Raw genomic sequence first — 23,562 nt, forward strand, 5'->3', positions numbered from 1 at the left:
AATTAAGACCACCAACCTAATAGTGTAAACCCCCGCTATTCGCGGGGGTTACGTTCCTGAGAAATGTCGCGAATACTGAGTTATGGCTCCCATAGTAATAAAGGGGTTCCGTTCCAAAGTATGAAATATAAGAAAAACTAGTCTAAAATTTTGTCTATGTATGTATTATATGTACTTTCATAATATGACTGTACATAGACAGTACATAGCGAAATGCAAGCATATGGCATCGAAATGAAAATAAGAAACAATTTAATATTAAATGTAATATTTATTAGAAATCTCAAACAAATCTTTCAAACCAGCGCCTTTGCTAGCAAAAAAACTTATCCCACCAGTGCTATCACCAGTTTCGCTAGTGTTGATAAAGGACTTTTGCCTGTTCACGAATGATGAGTGAACTTAACGGAATTTTATTTTGAGTTCGGTCTTCTATCCACAGATTTAAAGCTTTTCCATTTTTTTCTAATTTAACATCACGAGTTAAACAGCAAATTTTTGAAGCAATTAGCGCGTTTTCACGGACATTACGGCGGATTTTTTTTTTTCCGATTTTTTGATTGATCGTACCATTGACTCATTGATTTTATAATGTTTTGACACTGAAGAGACACTTTCACCATTAGAAATTTTGTCTAATAACTCAATTTTATTCGCTAATGTCATCACCTTCTTTGATATTTTCACATTTCCCTTGTTATTTGTAGCTATATTTTTGTACGGGTAAAAAATAACTTGACCACAATAAAGGCACTTTCTTCCGTTAACACACTCGAAAAAGTCTGTTTTACACTGCAAAACGGTAGATTTACCACTCTTGTAAGCATATCAATTTATAAATTGATAAATTTATTCAATTTATAAGCATATAAACTAAAAGCAAACGACCAAACCTTCCATGACAAGCGCATAACACATACTGAACAAGGATTAGCGAGAAACATCCAAGCTCGCGATTTTGTCACCCCTCTTCCCCCCACCCACTGAACCCTGTTTTGACCGGGAAAGATAATTTTTGCCACGCCCATGTTTTTTTATGGCGGAAAATATTCACAGTGCTTTAAAATTCACATTTTTTTAGGTTTCATTTTATATTATTAAATCAGCGAACGCGAAACCGCGAATACAGATACCGCGAATAACGGGGGTTTACTGTACTTCGTAGGTCCTCCTTTTGCCCTCAGTACAGCAGCTATCCAATGTGGCATTGTCAACAAAATGTCAGAAGCATTCAGGAGGTATGGCCAACCAAGCTGTGTGCAATGCAGTCAGCAATGCAGGTATGAGCCGACCGGGCTAGCCAGGTGGGTAAAGTGCCTACCTAGCAACCCAAAGGTCGTGGGTTCAATTCCCGCCTCGGGCTTGGATCAAAGTACTGCAAAAACCTTGGGAGGTGCATTATGGCCACAGAAGCCAATGCGCTAACAACTACTACCAAAAAAAAAAATGCAAGTATGGAGGTGATTGGTGTATCCAGACACCTTATATGCCTTTCCATGGTGTCCCACAAGTGCTCTATGGGATTGATATCGGGGGAGTTTGGAGGCTAATCGATATGCTGGAAGTCAGAACTGTGTTCCTCAAACCATTCCTACAACAAGTGCTCGATGGCTTGGCACATTATCATCTTGGAAGACACTATCGGCATTCGGGGAAAAGGGTAACATAGTGGGATGTACACATTGACAATAGCAGAGACCACTGATACATTGTTCCACATGCACCAGAGGTCTAAGTTCTTGCCAGTGAAACATGCCCCACACCATACAACCGCCTCCACCAGCCTGCACTTTTGATACCATGCATGATGGATCAAGAGCCTCTTGTTGTTGATGCCAAATCCATACACGACCATCCACATTGTGGAGTAAATAACGTGACTCATCCGACCGGCACACCATCCAGTCTTCTAACATCCAACTTGTATGCCCTTTGCACCAGGTGAGTCTTTTATGCTGATGAATCTTGGTTAGGGAGGATGCCGTAGGAGTCTTCTGCTGGTATAGCCCATTGTGTGAGTGTGCGATGCATGGTCATGCCAGATCTTAATAAAATCAAAGGGTTGGACAAACACTTATAAGAAATGGTGATGAAGGAAGAGAAGGTGACATTGATTTCTCTCTCTCTCTCTCTCTCTCTCTCTCTCTCTCTCTCTCTCTCTTCCAGGTTGGCTCATGTTGTATTGGGTAGTCAACTCTTCAACAGTGCTGCTCCTGTTCGCCTGTACGAATTGTCAGACTCAACATTCACCTCTAACATCGACCTTTTTCTGACCTTTGCAGTTTTGTCGTTTGGTTGTTGTTTGACCATTTTGACACCAGTCCTGGTACACTTTAACTATGGCAGCTCTCAAACACCCCACCAGTTCGGCCTTTTGGGAAATCGAGGCACCAGCTCGTCGAGCACCCACAATCTGTCCTTTATCAAAGTCCGATAAATCCTTCCTTTTACTCATCATGCTCAGAATTTTACTACCTACTGAACCACTGACACCTTATCTATGCTATATAGGTCGACTAACTCCGCACTCTCGTACCTCATGTGGTCAACGGGTCGCATTCAGTTTTTATAGGGGTGGTCATAATTCAGTGATCACTCATTGTATTTAAACCTTCGTATGTTGGATATATGTTTCACAAATGATAAATTTTATTTACATATAATTTCACAGTTCATTATTATTCATTGCAAGTTGATGTGCATTATATGTATTGAATTCACTCCTGATTTGTATGTTTGATGGGAAGAAAAATCCAGAATATTTTGTGGGTGAGGAGGGAATATAAACCTCTGCCTGAGATTAGTTAAAAGCCATTTGCAGAAAGGCCTTTATGACAATCCTTCAACCATCAGCAGGATTTGAACCTAGATCTTTCCAAACAAGTTATGAACAGCCGAACTACTACACTTCCATTGAAGTTCATGTTTAAATCATTTGGAGTTGGATTTTTTTTCCAGGGGGAAAATATTTCTACAAAAAATTCTGCTTTGTGTCTATGCTACTCTATGTATGGAAATGTAACCACCTAAGTTTGCTGTAGTATAAGTGATTTTCACACCTTGGATTAATTACTACACAAAAGCTTATTTTCTATTTATTATTGATAGTATTTAATACATTTATATAAGAAATTCACTGTTGTGTAATTCATGCCATTCACAGCATGATATTTTGATTTTAACCAGGCAGCCATAAGGAAAGAGTTAAATGAATTTAAAAGCATGGAAATGGAAGTTCATGAAGACAGTAAACATCTTACAAGGTTAGATCTAATATCCATTTACTAAAATTTGTTATTCTAATATCTTTTATTATTGACCAAATTCAAATGAACTTTGTGATTTGTAGGGATTTCGATATCTATAAATTTGAATATAAATAAAAGCATTACAAAAAGTAAAGGTCTAAAAAAACTGAATAAAACTATTCAGATTTTTTAAAATTTTCAATTTTAAAAATAAAACTGAAATTTACAATTTTCTAAAATTGCAGATTTCAGTGTTATTTTAAAGGTTATGTTGAGAAAAAAAAAAGTCAAATCTACTGTCGCTATAACTGTGTTTACTGCAACTGAACAATGATAATCCAAAGTCAAGAGTGTCATTGTTGATTCTCAAATGGGATCAAGGGTTATATGGATTAACCAACTAAAGGTGCCTTTAGGAAACACATTTAGTCCTAGCAAATCTTAACTGTAGAGGGTGTGGGATTAAACAACTGGTGTTCATCATATTAACACCAGTTTATATTTTGTGAGTCTTTCAAACCTTCTGAAAGTTGCTAAAGGTACTGTTGTGCTGTTTATTCTTTCTTAACCTGGTCAAAGACCTCTCTAAAAATAGATACATGGTTATTGTTGATGTGTATTCCTTTGTTTTGATTTATTATTACTGATTGCATAATTATCCCTGAAATTTCCAGTTGTGGTCCTTGTTGCCCAACTGAAATGCTGGATATGATTTTTCAAGGTGCTTTTTATGATGAATAACATTCATTGTCTGGCCAGTGTAAGTGCATCATCTGTGGCATAAAACTGATTTTTGTCAATTATGCTTCACTTTTAATTACTTAAAATAAATTGTAAATCAAAAGAATAGTATTTATTATGAAAGGAAAACATTCTTGCATCATTTTTGTTAAACAAAAGGAGCATATAAAACACAATCCCTATAGACAAAATTTAAAGTTCAAGAGATCCTAATTAATAAGATAGAAATATGAATATGCACACCTACCAACTCTTCCGATTTACTCTTTCAATTTAGTCAGAAGTTTTCTGATAATCAAGTGTACATTTTGAATTTAGGTTTAGTTTTTTTTAAGGTCTTCAGTCCAGTTTGTTATTTTTAAAATACACAGATGTTTTTTCTTCCCACTCAATTAATAGACCTATCAAATTTAACAATATGCAGTTAAAAGATGACATTAGGCTATGTAGCTCTACTCATGTTTAGCTTAAGTAAAGTGACCACATGCTGACAAGTGTTTACAACGTTAGGCAACAAATAATATAGATATCTGGACTTCCCATATCACATGTTTTTACAAATATTTGATTTTTGCAATAATGATTTTTAAATTTTAATATTTTAATTTAAACTTTTTTTCCCTTTTTTTACTTGATTTCACTTGCCACCATAATATAGTTTCTGACAGAGTTTCTCTGTCTTTTTCCAAAAACTCAGTTTTCCTCTGTCATTTTCTTTATAATAAAACAATGTTAAAATTGATTTTTTTTTTTTTTTTTTAATTTTACGAATTTCTCTTACAAATTATTTTCATTAAAGAATTGACCATGTGCTGTGTAGCTTATGTTTCAAAATAGAAATGTGCAATAATAGTGTTGTTCTCTGTAATGTGTGATAGCTAATTAATGTTTGATTTCTTTGGCATCTTAATGAAAGATGTCAAAAAAATATGATGTAAAATGTAAAATTTTAGAATGCATGTAATGCAAGATTTTCCACGTATTGTAAAATCCAAAAAAGATAATATTTGCAGGTACCATAAGTAAATGTGATTTTTGAAATCCCAAGTGGTGGAAAATGAAATGTAATTAGACATTTACAAACAAATGAGTGTAACAACAGTATGCAGTACATGGAAAGAAATGAAAGAATAGATGTTGCATTTCGTGTTGATGATGATGTTATATGAGATGAAAGTTTTTGTGTCTTTTGTCATAGAACATAATCTACCTGTGTGCTATTCATACCTGCGCATTGTTCAGAAGTATGTTACCCAATAGTAAAATAGCAAAAATAATGGTTGTGGAAGAACAAAAGTAACGAGTATTGTTAGCAAAATGGAACAGGTAGGGAAAGAAGAAGTAGTGATGGCTATGAAAATTCGATCCTTTTCAGTTGCTACAGATGGCAGTAATCAAAATGGTTCCAAGCTATATCCCATTGTGGTTAACTTTTGTAATAATAATAATAATGTAGAATTGAAGGCGGCTTGCTCTCACTGCTGGTGCTGGAGGGAACAACGTTGGACATCTGAACAACACGAAAGCATGTAAGATTCCTTCAGAAAACTGTCTGGCACTTTGCTTAAACTATTTTAACTGATGCATGCCAGTGAATTAAAGATTTTGAAGCATGCGTGTACATGTGGCTATTTGTGGTTAAATGTGTAACCAGACTGGTGAAACAGTGACAATCTTTGAGAAGTGTGTTTGTGTTTAAAGAAGAGATTAGAAGTGGTGAGAAAAGCAGTATGAGCACTTTTCAGAGCTGCCAAATTGAAAAGTACAAGTGAGTGCCACTAAATAATGCTAAAAACCAGTTCATAATCCAAAAGAAGTTTTGAAAGAAGACACATTGGTGAACTCCCCAAGAAAAAACTTCTGAGTTGTGAACTTTCGGTTAAAAAAAAAAAAAAATCCCAAACATGTCAAGGAAGCTGAAAATTCTAGGCATCCTCACCTGCGCAGAAAGTCTGTTCATCGTTCTCTCTTCTGGCTTGAATAAAGTAATTTGATTATTTCTTTTTAAATGTTATACAAGTGCTTCAAAATCCAAATATAGTTTTTCGGTCCAGTGTACCACACCACCATGTACAGAGTCATTAGTCCTAAATATGTTGAATGTTATGCAAATTTTTTTTTTTGCCAATGGTTTTCAAATCCACTGCCATTTTGGAAACTGAATCCAAAAGCTAAAACAAGGAGGATGGTTCTGACTTAGTCATCAGCATTTCTACTGTCAAGGCTACAGAGAGTCTAAAACAAGAGGAAAAGGTTCTGTTCATTTGCTCAGTGAGGAAATACTTTATCACTGCCTGTGACTACATAGTGCACAAGTTCCCACTGAAAAATGATTTTCTTATAAATTCTGAGTTAGCACAAATTTCATTAATCAGTGCATTTCAAATTTTTGTGGACAAGTTTCCAGTACTTCTTAGTGTCATTAAAGATAAAGAAATAGATGAAGCAATAGGTGTTCTGATTTTTCATTTTCTTCAATGCATGTTCTTCCTCATCAGGAAGGATATTGGGTATGTCGTATGTGTTGCTAATTTCTGATCCATCTTCCCCGCTGCTTGCATCATTTCCTCACTCTTTATATAATTCTTTATAGTAGTCTTCTACTATTTATAAGTACACCATCTTAATTCTTCAGTTTCAGTATCATTTGTCTTTCTGTATTACTACTCATGACTGCTGATTTCAAGTCCTTTGTTTCAAGTCCTAAGTGTTTCTTGACTAATTTTTTTCTTCTTTGAATTTCTTTTTACAATGGGGCCCCAAATTCCAATGGTAATTCATTCCACAAAACCCATTGTACATTGAAAATATTGTAAGTTGAAACCAATAATACATTGATTTCCTGTAGTTCATTCCCCAACAACACATAAAATAGGCATTTCTTACATGTTATACTTCATTTTTACATTAAAAATTAGTTTTATAAAGATTATCTGATAAATAGTCATAAAACATCTTAAAATAAAAATAAAAAACAATAAATTAGCATATACCTTACACTTGAAGTGCAGAGCTGATGAAATCAATGGTGGCATAGTGTGGTGTGGGATTATATCATGTGTCAGGTGTCTTTTCAGTCTTTTGCTGCTATTGGCAAAGTGTCCAAAGTGCACTGTTTTTGATGACTTTTTTTTGGTAGCTTCCTGAAGTAAGAAATTACTTCATCTTCCAATTTGCTCATCATGAGTTCAGTGTTGGGGTGTTTTTTTTACCACTTCTCTTAAATGCTCCCAACAAGAAATGAGTCTCCAGCTATTCAGCTGACACTTTTTGGGTGTCTTTTTCTTCCTCTTCCTCTCCAGTGTCACTCTGTAATTTTCTGCAACTCTTGTAGCTCCTCCTCTTTTGTTAGCTCATGCCCATGAGTGCCAATAAGGTCCTCCACATCCTCTTTGTCAACCTCCAAACCCAATGATTTACCAAGAGTGATAATATCATTTGTCAAAGCACCATTATCTTCAAATCCATCGACATTATGTATAATTAAAGACCACTTTTTTTTTTCCAGGCTCACACAGTTCAGCATGTTGAACTTCGACCTCCAAAAATCTTTGAGGGTGATCATTTTCATCAGAGGTCACTAAAAGCAACTTGCAAACATTTTGTGGTGTAGATTTTTTTTGAAGTTTGCAATCACCTGCCGGTTCATTGGTTGAAGAAGAGGAGTGGTTTTGGGTGGCAAAATTAGACTTGGAAAAAGTCACATTGTGCCTCAAGAGATTGAACAAGGTTGGGATCATGGCTTGGCACATTTTCCTGCATTGAGTAATGCCTTCTCAAGATAACTCTTCACTGAAAGACAGAAAACTTCAAGCTCCCATCCATTGAAGACATATCCTATAACCCAGGCCTTCTTGTTACTGTGCCAAACACTCCCAAAATGCCTTTGTTGATCTTTTGTTGTTTAAATACCCTGGGGTGTTAGAGAGTTACACAAGCAAAGGCTTCAGCTTAAAATCTCAAGAGATATTGACGCACAACAGAAGAATGAGCCTATCTTTCATAGACTTATGCCCAGGTAAACTTAGTGATGTACATTCTCCTGGGCATTCGCTTCCAGAAGAAGCTGGTTTCGTCAATGTTAAAAACATGCTGGGGAATATAATCCTCCTGATCAACAATCTCTTGGAATTCACTTTTAAACATCTCAGCTACTTTTTTATCAGCACTGGATGCCTCTCCACACCTTTCAACACTTTTGATATTTGCCCCCCCCCCTTTTTTTTTTGGAGTGCTCTTACCAGCCTCTGCTGGCTTTAAAATCTTCAAAGCACACATCACTGCCACTGGTTGATGGAGCTTAAAGTTTCAGATCGTCATAGATCTGAAACAATTGTTATGAGTGATGTTCTGCACCACGCATTGAATAATAAAGTATTGAACAATAACAAAGATGGTAATTGGTTGAGAACAGTCGTATAAATGATGTTCTGTGCACCATGCATCAGAAAATTGGAAAGCCATTGGTACCTGCAAATATCATCGGTCCTTAAAATAAGAGATTGTACGGAAGGTATATCAGTTCCTGAGAATATCGGATGTTGATGTCATTGTAAGTCGGGGCCCCACTGTAGGTTTCTCGGGCTTTATCACTTTCAGAAAATTGTTGTATTCATCGTCGATATCTCGGTCCTGAAGGGTCTTCAGAAGCTCAAACTTGTTCTTAAGTTCCAGTACATGCGACGGTCGCCCCGCTTCTGTTATCTCAAAAATCTTTGAATTATTTATTTGAGTCAGTTTTTTTTTCTTTCTTTTCTTACGTCTATATCAAGTGTGCATCTTACGATTCTGTGATCACTTCCAACATTTACCTTGTTCAGGACAGTAACATCATTCACAATATCTCTTCTGTTTGTGAGGATGAAGTCGATTTCATTAGTTGTTAATCCATTTGGGCTCTTCCGTGTCCACTTTCTTCAGCCTTTTCTTGAAGAAAGTGTTCATTACTGACATTCCTCGAGATTCAGCAAATTCCACCAGTCTTTCACCTCTTTCATTTCTTTCACCAATTCAAAAATTTCCTATAGTTTCCCTTTCTCCCCCATAATAATGGTGTAGTGAGTTTTTGTTCATCTACAAGTATCTCGATTTCGGTGTACATTTCTTCAACCTCTTTATTATCATGGCTCATTGTTGGTGCATATATCATTATATGCACCCTTGGTGATGTACTTTTGAATTCCAAAATGTTGTTTTTCATATCTTTATGGACCAGAAAGCCAGCTCCACCTTTGCTCTTTTCACTGTTTCCATTGGTGTACAGCAGATTTCCACTTGATAATCTTATAAGTGATTCATTTCTTCTTGTTTCAGCCATGCCGATAATATTCCAATTCACATTTTCTGTTTCCAGTTCTAATATCTTATCTTCACCGATGAGCGATCTTACGTTGTAACAGGCCAAGTTCAGTTTCTGTGCATGGCAGTGTGGTCATACCCAGAGATTCTTAGCACCTTCTGCTTCCACTCTGATCCTCTCACTGCCATAAGAGGAGGAGTGAAAACTGTTGGGGACTGAGGACCATTTGTTTCGTTGTGTTGTCATGTGCTGGAGGGTTTGGTCTTTTACTCTTTATGCTGACCAGGCTTCTTGAAGAGAACCACTCTACACGTTCATAGCCACCAAAGTGATGTAACAGGGCTTACTATTGAGAACGTGTGCTTGAGTAGATTTTAGGGAGGCAGGCCAACTGGGCTTCTAGATCTTCTGAAATAGAAAGATATTGGATCCATCAGTGTTTTAGACTGAGTGTGTGTTAATACACACAATGCCTGTTCTCCTTTTCGCCTTCCCCAATCTCTTCCAGATGTGCCACAATCACTCAGCACCCATTCACTCTTCAATCCGAAACTCATATTTCCTCGTTTATCTCTAATATTTCTGTTTCCTGGAACAACCTTCCTCCATATGTATTTCCTACAGAAGTTTATCTAATGTCAGTGAATATCATCTGTCTTCTCAGCCTTCAGCCTATTCGTGGTACTGAATACTGTGAGTTCTAATATCTTTTGTGTTTATGATTTTCATATTGTATTTTGTGTTTATGGTTTTCGTATTTATATTTTACAATATAAAATATAAATACCGCACATTTAAAACTTTAAAATAAGTTGTATAAATGAAAGGTAAAAACTCCATACAGTTAAAATACTGAAAATGCAATAAAATGTGGTAGCTCTCAACAAGTGAATGTCCCTCTTCAGCCATGTTATGTCTGGCAATCTGCTTAAATAACTTCACTGCTCTTGGGATTGGTCATGCGCCCTGTATTATGATTGACTTAACATCATTTTCATATTCTGGTGTTATATCCACTTTGTCTTTTATTGGATGCTATCACAGTGCAATAGTAGAAAATCAAAGATGATATATACAAGTTTCCCTGTTTATCAAGTTGGATTTTTTTTTTTTTTCTCTGCATTGTATACACATAGCCTATAGCCAGCATCAACATTACTTGTCATTTTCATACCCAATAGTAACTGCTGAGCATGGGTTTATCTGGTGCTCTTATGTCAAACTGAAATCTGTGTCTTTTATTACAACATGATTTTCCAGCTGATCCTTGAGATGCCTTTTTTTTTGCTTTGTTGATGTAGCTTACATTGCATTACAACATATAATCTTATAAATCTGAATATTTTAGAGGTGGGAAATTTAATTGGGGGTAGTTGGAAGAATCCTTTGATATTCAGTGATGTCACAATAGATTGCCAGAATACTTAAACAGTATAACATTAAATTTTGACAATTATTTGGCAAAAAATTGCAAACAATATCCTCGCCAGTTAAATCCTCCCCCTCCACCCACTTGAAATGTTCAGAATGTGATGGGAACTACATCAGTGAGGCAAAAACATGTCTCAAGGACAGATTGGTAAGCTACGTTGATGTGATATGCTGTGCCACACAGATATTAGTTTGGGAATTGTCATGCATGTTTGGCAGAAAGGGCACCATAGAAATCCCCAGTCATCAGTTGTTATCGGATATAAAAATGAGCAGCAGTCCTGAAACTGACTAGAGACTATGCATATACAAGATAAACACTTGATAAATGGAGTCAGGGTACGGGATTGCATGTAAACCATCCGGTTGGAAGACAAAGGGGTTGAAGGGAGACAGAAATAGATATGACACTAGAATATGATAACACGATAATATTATGTCATTCGTATGGTGTTGCAGGGTACATGGCCAATTGCATATGTCACATAAATTATTTAAGCAGATTGCCAGATGTAATGTAGTATGGATGGATAATACTATTTTTCAAAAGCTACCATATTTTATTGCAGTTCCCTTTCTGTATTTTAAAGTTTTAAATTATGATATTTATATTTTGCATTGTATACGTGAATGAACAGCATTTTACAAGATAAAGGAATTTTGAGTACAATGTGAAGTTAACCTAAGTTTTCTTGCTTAAATTTTTACAGAACATAGATTTTCTTTAATCTCCTTAAAGTTAGCACTAATTTATCTAAGATATTCTCAGAAATTAATTAACATTCTTTCTTTGAAAATTGGCATCCATCCCCTAATTACCGACCGGGCTAAGCCGGGTCGGTTCGTGGGTTTGAATCCCGCCTCGAGCTTGGATCAAAGTACTGCAAAAATCTTGGCAGGTGCATTATGGCCACAGAAGCCAATGCGCCAACAGCTACCCCAAAAAAAAAAAAAAAAAAAAAATCCTCTAATTTTATACAAAATTATGATAAAAAATTTCTTTCCTACATCAGATTTCTCAGCATTGCTTCTTACATAAGTAAAATATTATTATACACCTTCTGCTGAAGGAATAAATGGATGGTTGAGTGATAGTAGACGAATGCCAATTTCATGATCACAAGAAAAAATTTTAATTTCTGAGAATAACTTAGATAAAGATATCTTAGTTAGCATACATTGATTCCTGTCATTAACTTATGTATTTATATAAGTTTGCTGTCTAAGTACAGACAGACTGAGAAATGTCATTTGAGTGTCAATATGGATAGCAATAATCCTACAATAACAGATCAACTGGATGGTACAATATTGAAAGTAGTGGAAGTTCTCTGACAGTGCATATTGGTGCTAGAACATTTTGTGGGGTTCTTTCAGTGACATACAAGAATTTGTCCTATTTTATAGGGCAGTGTTTTAGGCCACATTTTGAGTACTCCACACACGTCTGGAAACCTCATTTTAAAAAGTATGTGGATCTGTTGGAACAAGTGTAGAGAAGAGAAACGAGTTTAGGAGATTAGTTGAGACACGGGGATATTATTCTTACCATGAAATTCTGCAAGTTGCAATTCTTAAGGCCCTGAGGTGGCCTGATTGAAGTGCTTAATTGATTGAGTAAACAGTGCTGATGGTATCCTTAATATTTCTCAAACAATATGCATTAAGTTTTTGTCCCTTTATGCATGATATCTGCAAAGGGGCAACAGGCCAGATCTGTGTGAAAAGTTGCTTTCAGCCAGAGTAACTGATTGTTGGAATAAACTTCCATTTGGTGTTGTTAAAGTGGGCAATTTTAATAAATTTAAAGAAGAATTAGATATTATAACAAGGGGTGAACAGATGAGGTGGGCCAGTTTTTTTTTTTTTTTTTTTGGTGATGCTGTATAAGCTTGCTGCTATTATTAAATCCAGTATAACACAACAAGCATGTGCCCAGTTAATGTGTGTGGTGCGTAATATGTCTGTGAACTTTTAACTTTATTTATTACTGTCAAGGCGGCATTTTAATTTACATCTCAAGGCGGCAAAATCTGGAAATTTTGAATCAAGTCTTCTGATTCAAAAATTTCCAGATTTCAGCTGTGTTACCTTTAAATTTGCTACACACAGAATATATATATGAAATTACACTACTGAAATTCATATGCAGCAAAACTGACATTGTTTTCCATCACTTTATCGTTATTGTTATTATTATTTTTTTTATGTAAACCCCAAACACGAGAGGGGTATAAGAGCCTATAGTACTTAGTACCGTGCTTGGGTTGGAGGTTGAGAAGACAAAAGAAGATATTTGTTAACATTGGACTTGAACTTCTGTAGACTGTAATTTTCAGGAAATACATATGAAGGAAGGTTGTTCCAGAAAACAGCAGTTGAATGAATGAACGAGGAAGATGAAAAGTTGGTTCTGTGAGTTTGAAGTTGGACAGTAAATGGATGTTGGTGGCACATATTCAGACTGTTTTGAAAGAGAGAGTGGGAATTGTAGAAGCCAATTCATAAGAACAGTGCCCATGGAAATATCTGTAGAAGAGGCATGCAGCAGAAACACTATGTCTATGAGACAGCGATAGAGAGACTCCGTTAGAGATGAATCATTAATTAACGTAACTGCCTTCTTCTGAATGGAATCTAGAAGCCTGAGAGAGGTTTTGGGGGCACCACCCCCAGATGTAAGAACAGTATTCATTGGTAGGACGGATTTGCAATTTGTACAGAGTGAACAGCTGTTTGGAAGAAAAGTAATGCCGAGAGCGAAACAGAAAACCAAGTTTTTTAGATGCGGAGGAAGCAATATTTGTAATGTACTTGTGCCAAGAGAGATTAGAAGTCAGGGTAATCCCTAAAAGAGAGAGAGCGAGAGAGAGAGATCATTTTGCCTAGAAATCGGAGTGTCACCAAAGATAAGCACAGGAGCAGAAGAATCCTTTTTGCAAGATATAAGACAAGAATGAGTTTTAGAAGGATTGAAATCAACTAAGTTGTCTTTGCCCCACTGGAGAATTACCTGGAGATCAGCATTTAAGGAATTGGTAGCAGATTTTCGAGAAGTTGAAGCTGATTGAGCAGGACAAGTTTTCTCAAAATGGAAAGTTGAATGCAATGTGCTATCATCAGCAAAACTATGGATGGGATTTCCAGTCAATGGAAGAAGGTCATTGACATACAAGAGGAAAAGAGTGGGGGAAAGAACTGAACCTTGGGGGACACTGGCATTAGTGGGAAAGTTAGAAGACAGAGGGCCATCTACCATCACCCTCAGTGAGTGATCGTAGAGAAAACTAGATAACCAATTACAAAAACAGTTGGCAAACCATAAGATGGAAGCTTGTTTAGAAGACCTTTATGCCAAACACGATCAAAAACCTTTGAGATGTCAATAGCAACTACTTGTGTTTCACCGAACTTTTCCATTGAATTAGTCCATAAATGGGTAACATAAGCAAAAATATCACCAGTGGATCGACACTGATGGAATCTATACTGGCAATTGTTGATCAGACGGCAGGTTTCTAGGTAGTTTAAGAGTTGGCGGTTAATTGATTTTTCCATTACTTTAGAAAGAGTAGAAGTAATTGCAATGGGACGATAATTGGATGGGAGTGATTTGTCACCCTTTTTAGTAACTGGCTGGATATGTGCAAATGTCCAAGCAGAAGGAAAAACACCTTTGGAATAAGAAAGTGAAAAAAGGTGGCAAAGAGTGCAGGTTTTGAGAACAAGTGGAGAAATACCATCAGGACCTGGAGCTTTCTTAGCATCAACATTCGTCAAAAGCCCTCTGACATCCTTTTGACAACAGACTACAGAAGACATTGGAGCATGTTGAGAATGGTGAGAGGTATTTTATCAAGATCATTAGTACATGAGTTGGAAGAACAATGGGATGCTAGCAGGTCTGCTTTATCTTTGGCTGGAGTGAAAACAGAACCATCTGGTTTGGACAAAGTTAGGAGCAGAGATGGGAAAAAGTTGCAGCCAATAGCTTTGGCAAGAGACCAGAATGCTTGGCTACCATTAGGGCAAGAAGCAAGTTTTCTACTCTTAGCTTGTTCAAACTCTAGTTTGGACTGATTAATAACTGCTTTACAATTGTTGCAAGCTTTGGTGTAGGCAGAAAATGAAGCTGAAGAATTAGAAACAAGCCAATTACAATATGCAACATTCTTCTATTGAACAGCCTTAGCACATTTATTGAAAACCAAGGTTTAGATAAAGGATGAGATTTTAAAGTGGAGTGTGGGATAAAGGATTCCATTCCTGTAATAATAATTTCACTGACACGATCTGAGCAAACGTTGACATCAGAAGTTTTGAAACAGTAATTCGACCAAGGAAAAGAAGAAAAGAAATCTTGCAGGTCATCCCATTTTGCATTCTTGTAATGCCAAACAATACGAGGTTGGGAATAGCCATGAGATAAAGGCTCCATTGGAGAAGAGACAGTCACCAAGTTGTGATCTGAGGTGCCTAAAGGACCTCTCACTTCGACTGTGTACTTAGAAGGGTTGTTTGTGAGAAAAAGATCAAGCGTGTTGACTGTATGGTTAGGATTGTTTGGTATTCTTGTAGGTAAATGAACAATCAGTGCAAGGTCATTAGTAATTCAAAATCCTCAGCATCTCGACCAGCTGGGTCGGTGTGACTAGAAAACAGAAGCCAGCTGGAGTTGTGAACATTAAAATCACCAAGGAAAATTACCTCACTGTTAGGAAAGTTGTACTGGAGAAAGTCAAGTTGCAAAGAGAGGAAGTCAAAGAGCTCCAAGTGATTAGTGGAGTTGGGAGAATGGTAGAGACAACAGATGAATTTGACACAATGGGGTAGAGAGATTTTAAGCTAGAGAAGATCGAAAAGAGGAGATTCCAACCCAAGTCTCTGACAGGGAATATCGGAACGGACATATGCACAAGTACCACCTTTGAGGTGAAAGGAATCATACAGCAAATAATTTGGGCAGCTGAGACGAGCAGTAGTTGAATCAACTGATAACTGAGATTGTGTGTCAGAAAAGTACATGGGTTTGGCAGACTGCAAGTGGAAATGGACATCGTTGAGATTAGAATTGAGACCACGTATATTTGTGAAATGAATTAAGAAGTGTTTGGGAGGTTTAGATGTTTTCGCAGATAAGCTTGCTCCATTAGTTTGACAATTCGTGGTGTATTCAATAGTAAGAAAAAGTGGGTGGGACATGCTGTATGAAGTAATGAATTTTTGGATATGGCATACATATGGTAAGAATATACCCAGATCCTTGACACATGACCTCAACAATGCCCCCCCCCCCATACACACTACTCGGACTCCCTCCAGTTACTATCTGGCAGAGTAGAGGTAGCAAGTTTATACTAGTTGATCTGGAAGTCTCCTAGAGAGTTACCAATAGGGTCAGCCCAGTGTACTAATTAGCAGCCTGCCTGCGAAGACCGTTTTAGAGCTGTACCCTCGAAATGTAAGGAAGATTGGATCTCGCCACGATGTTCATCATAACCTCAAAAGTCATCAATAATACTGCATGATGGAAGAGATGGGGAAGGGGGTTGACCGGAACTTAGCCCTGGAGACTAAACATGGGTTCCACCACTTAAAGCCTCCAATAAGCAATATTGTAATTTCTTTTTGAGTCTCTTTTTGAATCAATGTAGCAGTTGTTACTATTTTAGTTATGTCCATTATATATTTCATTTACTTGGAAACAACTGAAGTTGCATGATTACCGTGGGCTACCATTATCAGTTTCAGCAGGCAACATTACTCTTCTAGACAACATTGCCCCATCACTTAGGCAATCCCTTCCACCCTGGCACGATCATGCTCCCACCTGCAACTTCTCTCTTAGCACAACTGTGGGATGGATAATACTCCATCTGATGTCTGTCTGCAGCTCTTCTCAGTCCATCCACTGATTTGAATATTCTGACTTCTTTCCACTCTTCACAGATGGTTCGAAGTCAGAGGTGCCTGTTGGATCTGCAGCTGTCTTTCCAGATGCTACCATATCAGAGCAGATCCCTGCCGAATGCAGCTTATTTACTGAAGAGCTGCACGCAATTGAACTAGCCTTTGATCACATACAAATACACCACCACCAAAAATACGTTATATATACCGATTCTCTTAGTTCGCTACAGGCTTTGTCAATTAGACACAATCCTCATCCAGTCTTGTTCCGGTGCAGCAGAGGATACAATCCCTTTCTGAATTAGAATTTGATATTCGCTTTTATATTGGAATTTGATATTCCCAGGATTCCAATGTGGCTCGGGATCTGCTTAATCCCGAGCCACATTGGGATCCTGGGAAGTGATTTGGCAGACTCTGCAGCAAAATCAGTGACCCATTATATCTCTTATCTGTTAGTCCCCTATACAGACAACAGACAAGTAATTAGAAACTGGTTTCTCAATGGTAACACTCTTGGCACGGGCAGGCTGAAGATAAGCTATACGAAGTTAAGCCTATAATCGAATATTGGCCATCTAGCCTTCGCAGGGACCGTAAAGAGGAAATTGTTCTAGCTCGGCTCCACATAGGACACAGTCATCTGATGTATGCTTTTCTGCTGAGGGCTGTTCTATGTGTGAGCATTGTGACACCATTTTAACATTGAAACATATCGTTATTGACTGTCCACGATTTTTAAATGCACAGCGTTTATGTTTTAGCACTTTTAACCACCTGACTGAGCATTATACACCAGTCAGATTTTAACTGACAAAGACAATATATCCACAATTTTTAACTTTTTAAAAACTACGAACCTCTATATATAAATTTTTTTAATACGCATTGTATATTTCTTTTATCACATTTTACTTGCCTTTTAGCCATTTATACATATTAATATATTACTATTTATTTAACTTGTGTCTTATTTAAATATTGCGCTTGGCACATCATATCCTTAGTCGCCCATGCACCATAAAAATCAAAAACTAAATCAAACATTATTCTTCCAGCGAATTTAGTCAAAATAACCTTTATTGTACTTCGATTCAGAGTAACATGGAAATAATTGCAACAGATTATAGAATACATTTATGGAAACATTAGGATTATTAGAAATTAGGTAAGTACAACTTTATTTTTATATAATCTAAAATATGTTATCATTTTTGTTAACCTGTTGTTTATGCAGTTAGCTTAAGAATTCTGCAGACTTGCTAAAAGACAAATATGACTGCTAACATACAATTAAATTCAGTAATAATAAAATAGTAACCAAAGCGTAATATCAAGAATAGTGAATAACAATCTTCCAAAAATTTTACAATAATTAGTTCTGATAAGTTTATAAAGTTCTACCAGTTCCAGTACAGTATAACTTTTTAGCATTAGCATTGGCACATGATGCAAGAAAGCAAGCTTATATAGCATCAGCCAAAAAAAAAAAAAAAAAAAAAACACCCTTATTTCACCCATTCACTTGCTCCAAATGTTTGTCTAGTTCTACCTTGAATCTGTTTAAACTATCAACTTCTACAATGAGAGATGGAAGTTTGTTCCAGCAATCAACCACCTGCTGGCTAAAGGCAAACTTCCACACATCCATCCTACAACTGTCCTTCCTCAATTTGAATTTGTGCCCTCTCAGGCGATTATTCTGAGCAAAAGGAAGAATCCCATCAGCATTGAGCATGCTCAAACTGTTCAAGGCTTTATACACCTCAATCAGATCACCTCGCAGGTGCCTAATCTCCAGATACTGTAATTTGCAAAACTTAAGCCTTTCTTCGTAAGAGCAACCTTTTGTTCCATTCACTAATCTTGTTGCCCTTCTCTGTACTTATTCCAGCAGCTCTATACCCTTCTTAAAATGAGGCCTCCAGACCTATTACAGTACTCGTGGTGTGGCTTGACCATTGCCTTATACAAGCGGATAATCATGTGATATAATTGGCTTTAACAAAGAGTTTAATTAAGTGAAAAATTTCCTTAATAGGAGGCTTCATATAATTAATCGGTATTGAGTTATTATTTAACATATCCCAAAGAATATTTAATGTGCATTAAATGTTTACATTCGTATATAACGAGGTAACATCTAGTGAGAATAAATTATCATTACCGCCAAGTCTACAGTCCTTAAGGTTATTAAATAGTGTTAAATACTTTTCTGTTTAACAAGGCCAAAATACTTAGTGTCCATCATAATTATATGAGACTATTAATTGCAGAAAACGTTGAAATAAAATTACATGAGAATTCTGTTAAAGTTCACCGGCCATATCTAATTGCCGACTCGTGGTCCTTTACATGCATGCACGAAGGCAAATAATCCCTATTTAAGTTCCGTGCTTACCCCTATTCGGTAATTTTCATTCCTGTGATCATGACATATGGTTGAAAAGCATTGTCACCTTCAGAAAGGAAAATTGTTTTGCAATTTTTTTCATTAAATTAATTTTTTATTAAGTTAAATTGATTTTTAATTGTGTTCATTTGATTTTTAATTGTTTTTCGTTTTAACTTCTGGAGAGTAGCATACGGAAATGTTCTACTTATCATATTGAGATAAAATTTTCATATTCTTTTTCAAATATATGCATGTGTATATTATATTATTATCTTTGGTTTATTTTTACTTTCGCTCTACTGGTCAGCCATACTATTGGCATGTAGTTTGTTTGTTTTTGATAATTAGTTACAGTTTTCATTCTATTATTCATTGTGGTATTGAGTCAATATGCTAGCACTGTGCTTGTGCTGCCCTCTATAACCTAATTTTTCTTATATATTCTAGTATAACAGTGACTTTGTTAGTGGTATGGTATTGCCATGTAAGTGCTAGGTTTTATTCTATTATTTTTCCCTTCATAAAGGCCACCATTATTCAAACCCATTGTATCTGCAGATCGATCAATGTATTGTTTGTGTATGCATGGATTTGTCTAATGGTCAAAATGCTGTGATTTCCCTGACCATTATTGGTCTTATGGTCCTCCATCGAGATGGAGGATAATGGTCAGCCTATTTTATTTTCATTTAGTTTTGTTGGTCCATTGTATATTTTTTGTCTCCTCTTTTAGTGATATGTCACATAATTTGGATCTGGTGCCATCAGAGGGGTGCTGCTAAATTTCATTTAATTGGCTTTCTCTAAAATATTTTTTTATTAATTGGTATTATATATTTCAGCTTTTCTAAATTATTTTAGGAGTGTTCTTTTTGCAATACTCTTCCCCCCTCTTTGTTTGGTTTTATTATGCATGGTCTATTTTTATTTTCACTCTACTGGTTGGCCAAGTTACTTACATGTATTTTATTTGTTTTTACCTTAATCTATATATATATATATATATATATATATATATTTATTATTATTTTTTTTTTATTTATTTATTTTTTATAAATATGAACACTTTTGTCATAGTTGAGGTTTTTCTTTAATTTTGTTGCTTATCTGAGATTTTGATTATGCTATTTCTAGCTAATTCATTGTTAATTTCCCCTCTCTGCTTCTTTATAGTTTCATGTATTTTTTTATTTTATGTAATAGAAAATAGCATACAGATATGTCCAGAAATTTTTGGGTTACTTTGAAATCTTTTCAATTAAACATCCAGTAGTCTGGAATATCTAATAATTTGGCATTGCTGTGGTCCCCTGAATGCCTGATTATCAGTAGAATTTGGCTTGATTTAATTTTGATTAATTTACTTTCAAAACACTTTATTTTAACTGATTGTAATAATGTTCAGTTTTAGATGTGAATGTGAATGTGCCACCACATGTGAAGCTTCATGTCTACTGTTTCATGCTGTGTCCAAATTTTTTCTATACACTTATATTAGTAAGTAAAATGACTGAAAATAAGAATATACAAAATAAAAAACAAAATTAATAAATAATATAATAAATGTATAATCATCTAACTGTTAGTGTGCACATTTGCACACTCATTGAAAGCAACACATGAATAAACTGATACATAAATATTATTAATGATTAAAGAAAGAAAAAAAACTACTGAAAACAGAGTTGCAGTTAAGAATAAATTGTGCTGCCAGTTTCAAGGGAAAACAACATTGTACAGTAATCTAGTTTTAACTGTATCTTATGTTCATAAACCTTATAGCCAATATAATTAAAAGGTTATATACTTGTGAAATCTATCCACAGAAGAGATATATGGGGGGGGGCAACAGCTGTCCAAAAGAATTTTCTGTGTAATCCTAGAAATACTCCAGCAGTTGAAATCTGATAATTGAATTGAGCAGAAGATTATGACAGTATATGTAGATTTTCCTGCTGAGAAGACATTCAGGTATTTACAAAAAAAATGAAAATATATTTAAATCACACACAAATCAAAATGAATGAAAAGAAATGAATGTAAAATAAAAAACATGCTGTATTTCCCAGACCATAAGATGCACACTTCTTTGCTGCAAAATGTTGCCTAAAATTCTTTTCTTCTTCTTCTTCTTTCCCCCCACCCCTTGGTCTTATGTTCCGAAGGCATGCTAGGTGCACACTGTAATGTTTATAGCTGTAGCTAGAGAGAAAGTATGGTCAAAACATCTGGGTAGATAGCTTTCTGAAAAAAGCTAGCTGTTATAGTGTGTGGCAATTTCTTATCGCAGTTTTATACCAACAAGTTCAATAAAGTGACCAACAGTTTCACAGGTAAAGAACTGGGTGAAAACTTTGTAGAATTTAATGAAAAATATACTTATTGAAGAAAGTGAAAGATCAGACCAAAACATCAATAATAATGAATTTTTGGAGTTGACTAAGTAAAAGCTTTGTTCTACATTGACATTTTGTTTAGTAATCTTTTGAATTTGTTTCAATTATATACACTAAAATCCATTCCCCCCCCCCCCCAAAAAAAAAATAGTTTTCTAAAACATGGGTGTGTCTTATTGTCCAAAAAATACGGTAAATAATATAAAAAATACTAAACTTTATTAGTAGGCATTTTTATGAGGAGATATGCCATTTAGATGGTATGTTCTGCCCTATGCTAATATCAAAATAAGCATAATAAAGCAGGTCACGAAGCTATAAATTAATGTTAATCATAACATTGAAATAAAAATAAATAAAATGGTGGAATTCCAAATTACATGCATCCTAATACCTTAATCCATGAATTAGTTGCAATAATACATTCATAAGAACTGACATTGCCTTGCTTAAACAATAAAAGTAAAACTGATTCCATCATGATTTTATTGTTTAATTTGTATTTGTGATGAAATTAGATGGTAAATATGCAGGAAATAACTTGAAATTTAATGGAATACCGTTTAACTTTTAACAGAACACTAACACATTTAAGAGAAACTATCAGCAATGAAGGATTTACAAAAGTACTGTAAAAGATAAAGGTCACATTTTCACTAAAATATAAGAGATATGGGAAAAGTTCATGGGTTCATAGTGATCAAAACTTCATTTGACCACTATGAAAAATACCTTTTCCAAAGTTCTAAGGTACAGAAAAGATCTTCCAGTCCCATCCAGGAAACCAACAGTTTGCACATTTCCCATATTATATTTTCCATACATTCTTACAATATAAGAGTTTGTTTTTCAGTCACATAAAAGGCTTTGTCTTTTGGATCATTCTCCCTCCACCCCATATGCTCAGCAACTACAAACAACTGGTGTGCCAACTACACTATGGAGAATGGAAATGTCAAAATGATCAAAAATTTAAAAAAATGGTAAAATATGCAAATGGCATATTGGAATAGTCAGCTTTGACCTGGCATTTCATTCTATTGAAACTGGTCATCATTGGCTATTTCAAATACTTCAGGTTCTCTCTCTCATGACAGAAAAAGGAGGATGTGGCTTATAAAAAAGATTTTACATTAAAGCTGTCCCAAAGACTGTCTTCAAGCTCAAGACTTTTACATGAGATTACATTAGCAGAAACACAGGAAATGTATGCTACAGAGGATGCAGTCTCTCCAAGATGATACAAGAACATGCAAAACAGCCAGGATCCATCCACATAGGCATAATTCAGATGTGTCATTATTATCTCTAGATCTCAAAAATGATCATAATTTAGAACAGATTACAGGTCATGCTGATTTCTCCACTTTTGCATGGCCTCCTAGAGACAATTCACATCACGGTGACTACCTGCTTAGTGTTTGTTGTTTAAACAGAAAGTTGACCCTTGTTATATCTTAGTTGCTGCTAGTTTGTTTCAACAGAATGCTTTCAATACTTTTGCTATCACTTAAGTGTTTGCTTTTAGCTAATAATTCCCTAACTTTTATTTTTAATTCATTATTTTAGGCAGATATTAAAGGAAATGCTCCTCAATTGATCTGAAAATTACAGCACATGGAATATACTCTCTCAAATATAAGTGGCAACAAATGTGTTAAAAGTACTCAGCAGTGTTCTTTTCTGTATAGTCTTTTTTTCTTTTTTTTCTTTTTGTGCTTTTAATGAACAAGACAGTATCAGTTCTTATGAACTATTAGATGTGCTCTATGTGATTATTGTAATTAATTCATTCATCAAGCTAAGTTTCCTTTTTCCCGATGTTGATTGATTCATAAAGATAAGTTTTTTCCTTTTTCAGCTGTATGCAGTTTGTTATAATAAATGCCACTTTAATGTGCCTGTTACAGTTTGCTATTCAAGAAATATGTTGGATTGTTTTGTAAAAGACTATTTATGAAACTCCTGAGAACTTCATTTTTTAGTAAATGCTAATAATTCTAATAGCTTCAGTTTTTAAAGTTTACAAAAAATTTCAGTTGACATATTGGAGTCCTAGTGAATAAGGCAAGCCTAAAATGTGAACTATTTTCATTTGTTAAATAGTGATATTGGTTTGGCTATATGCTGTGTTAATTTTGA

General features: G+C 35.4%; 1 protein-coding gene across 3 annotated transcripts in view; it reads left to right on the forward strand.

Annotated features, from left to right (window-relative positions):
- Positions 1–23,562, forward strand: part of LOC150085583 (phosphatase and actin regulator 2-like) — a 462,740-nt gene that overhangs the window by 335,360 nt on the left and 103,818 nt on the right. For all 3 annotated transcript variants that reach the window (XM_090373361.1, XM_090373363.1, XM_090373362.1), the window contains one exon: positions 3,187–3,263. In XM_090373361.1, coding sequence (XP_090229487.1) covers positions 3,187–3,263 — 77 coding nt within the window. The remainder of the gene's footprint in view (positions 1–3,186; positions 3,264–23,562) is intronic.

The sequence above is a fragment of the Mastigoproctus giganteus genome, chromosome 5 (assembly GCF_048544385.1).
Source record: "Mastigoproctus giganteus isolate SK-2022 chromosome 5, ASM4854438v1, whole genome shotgun sequence".
Classification (NCBI taxonomy): Eukaryota; Metazoa; Arthropoda; class Arachnida; order Uropygi; family Thelyphonidae; genus Mastigoproctus; species Mastigoproctus giganteus.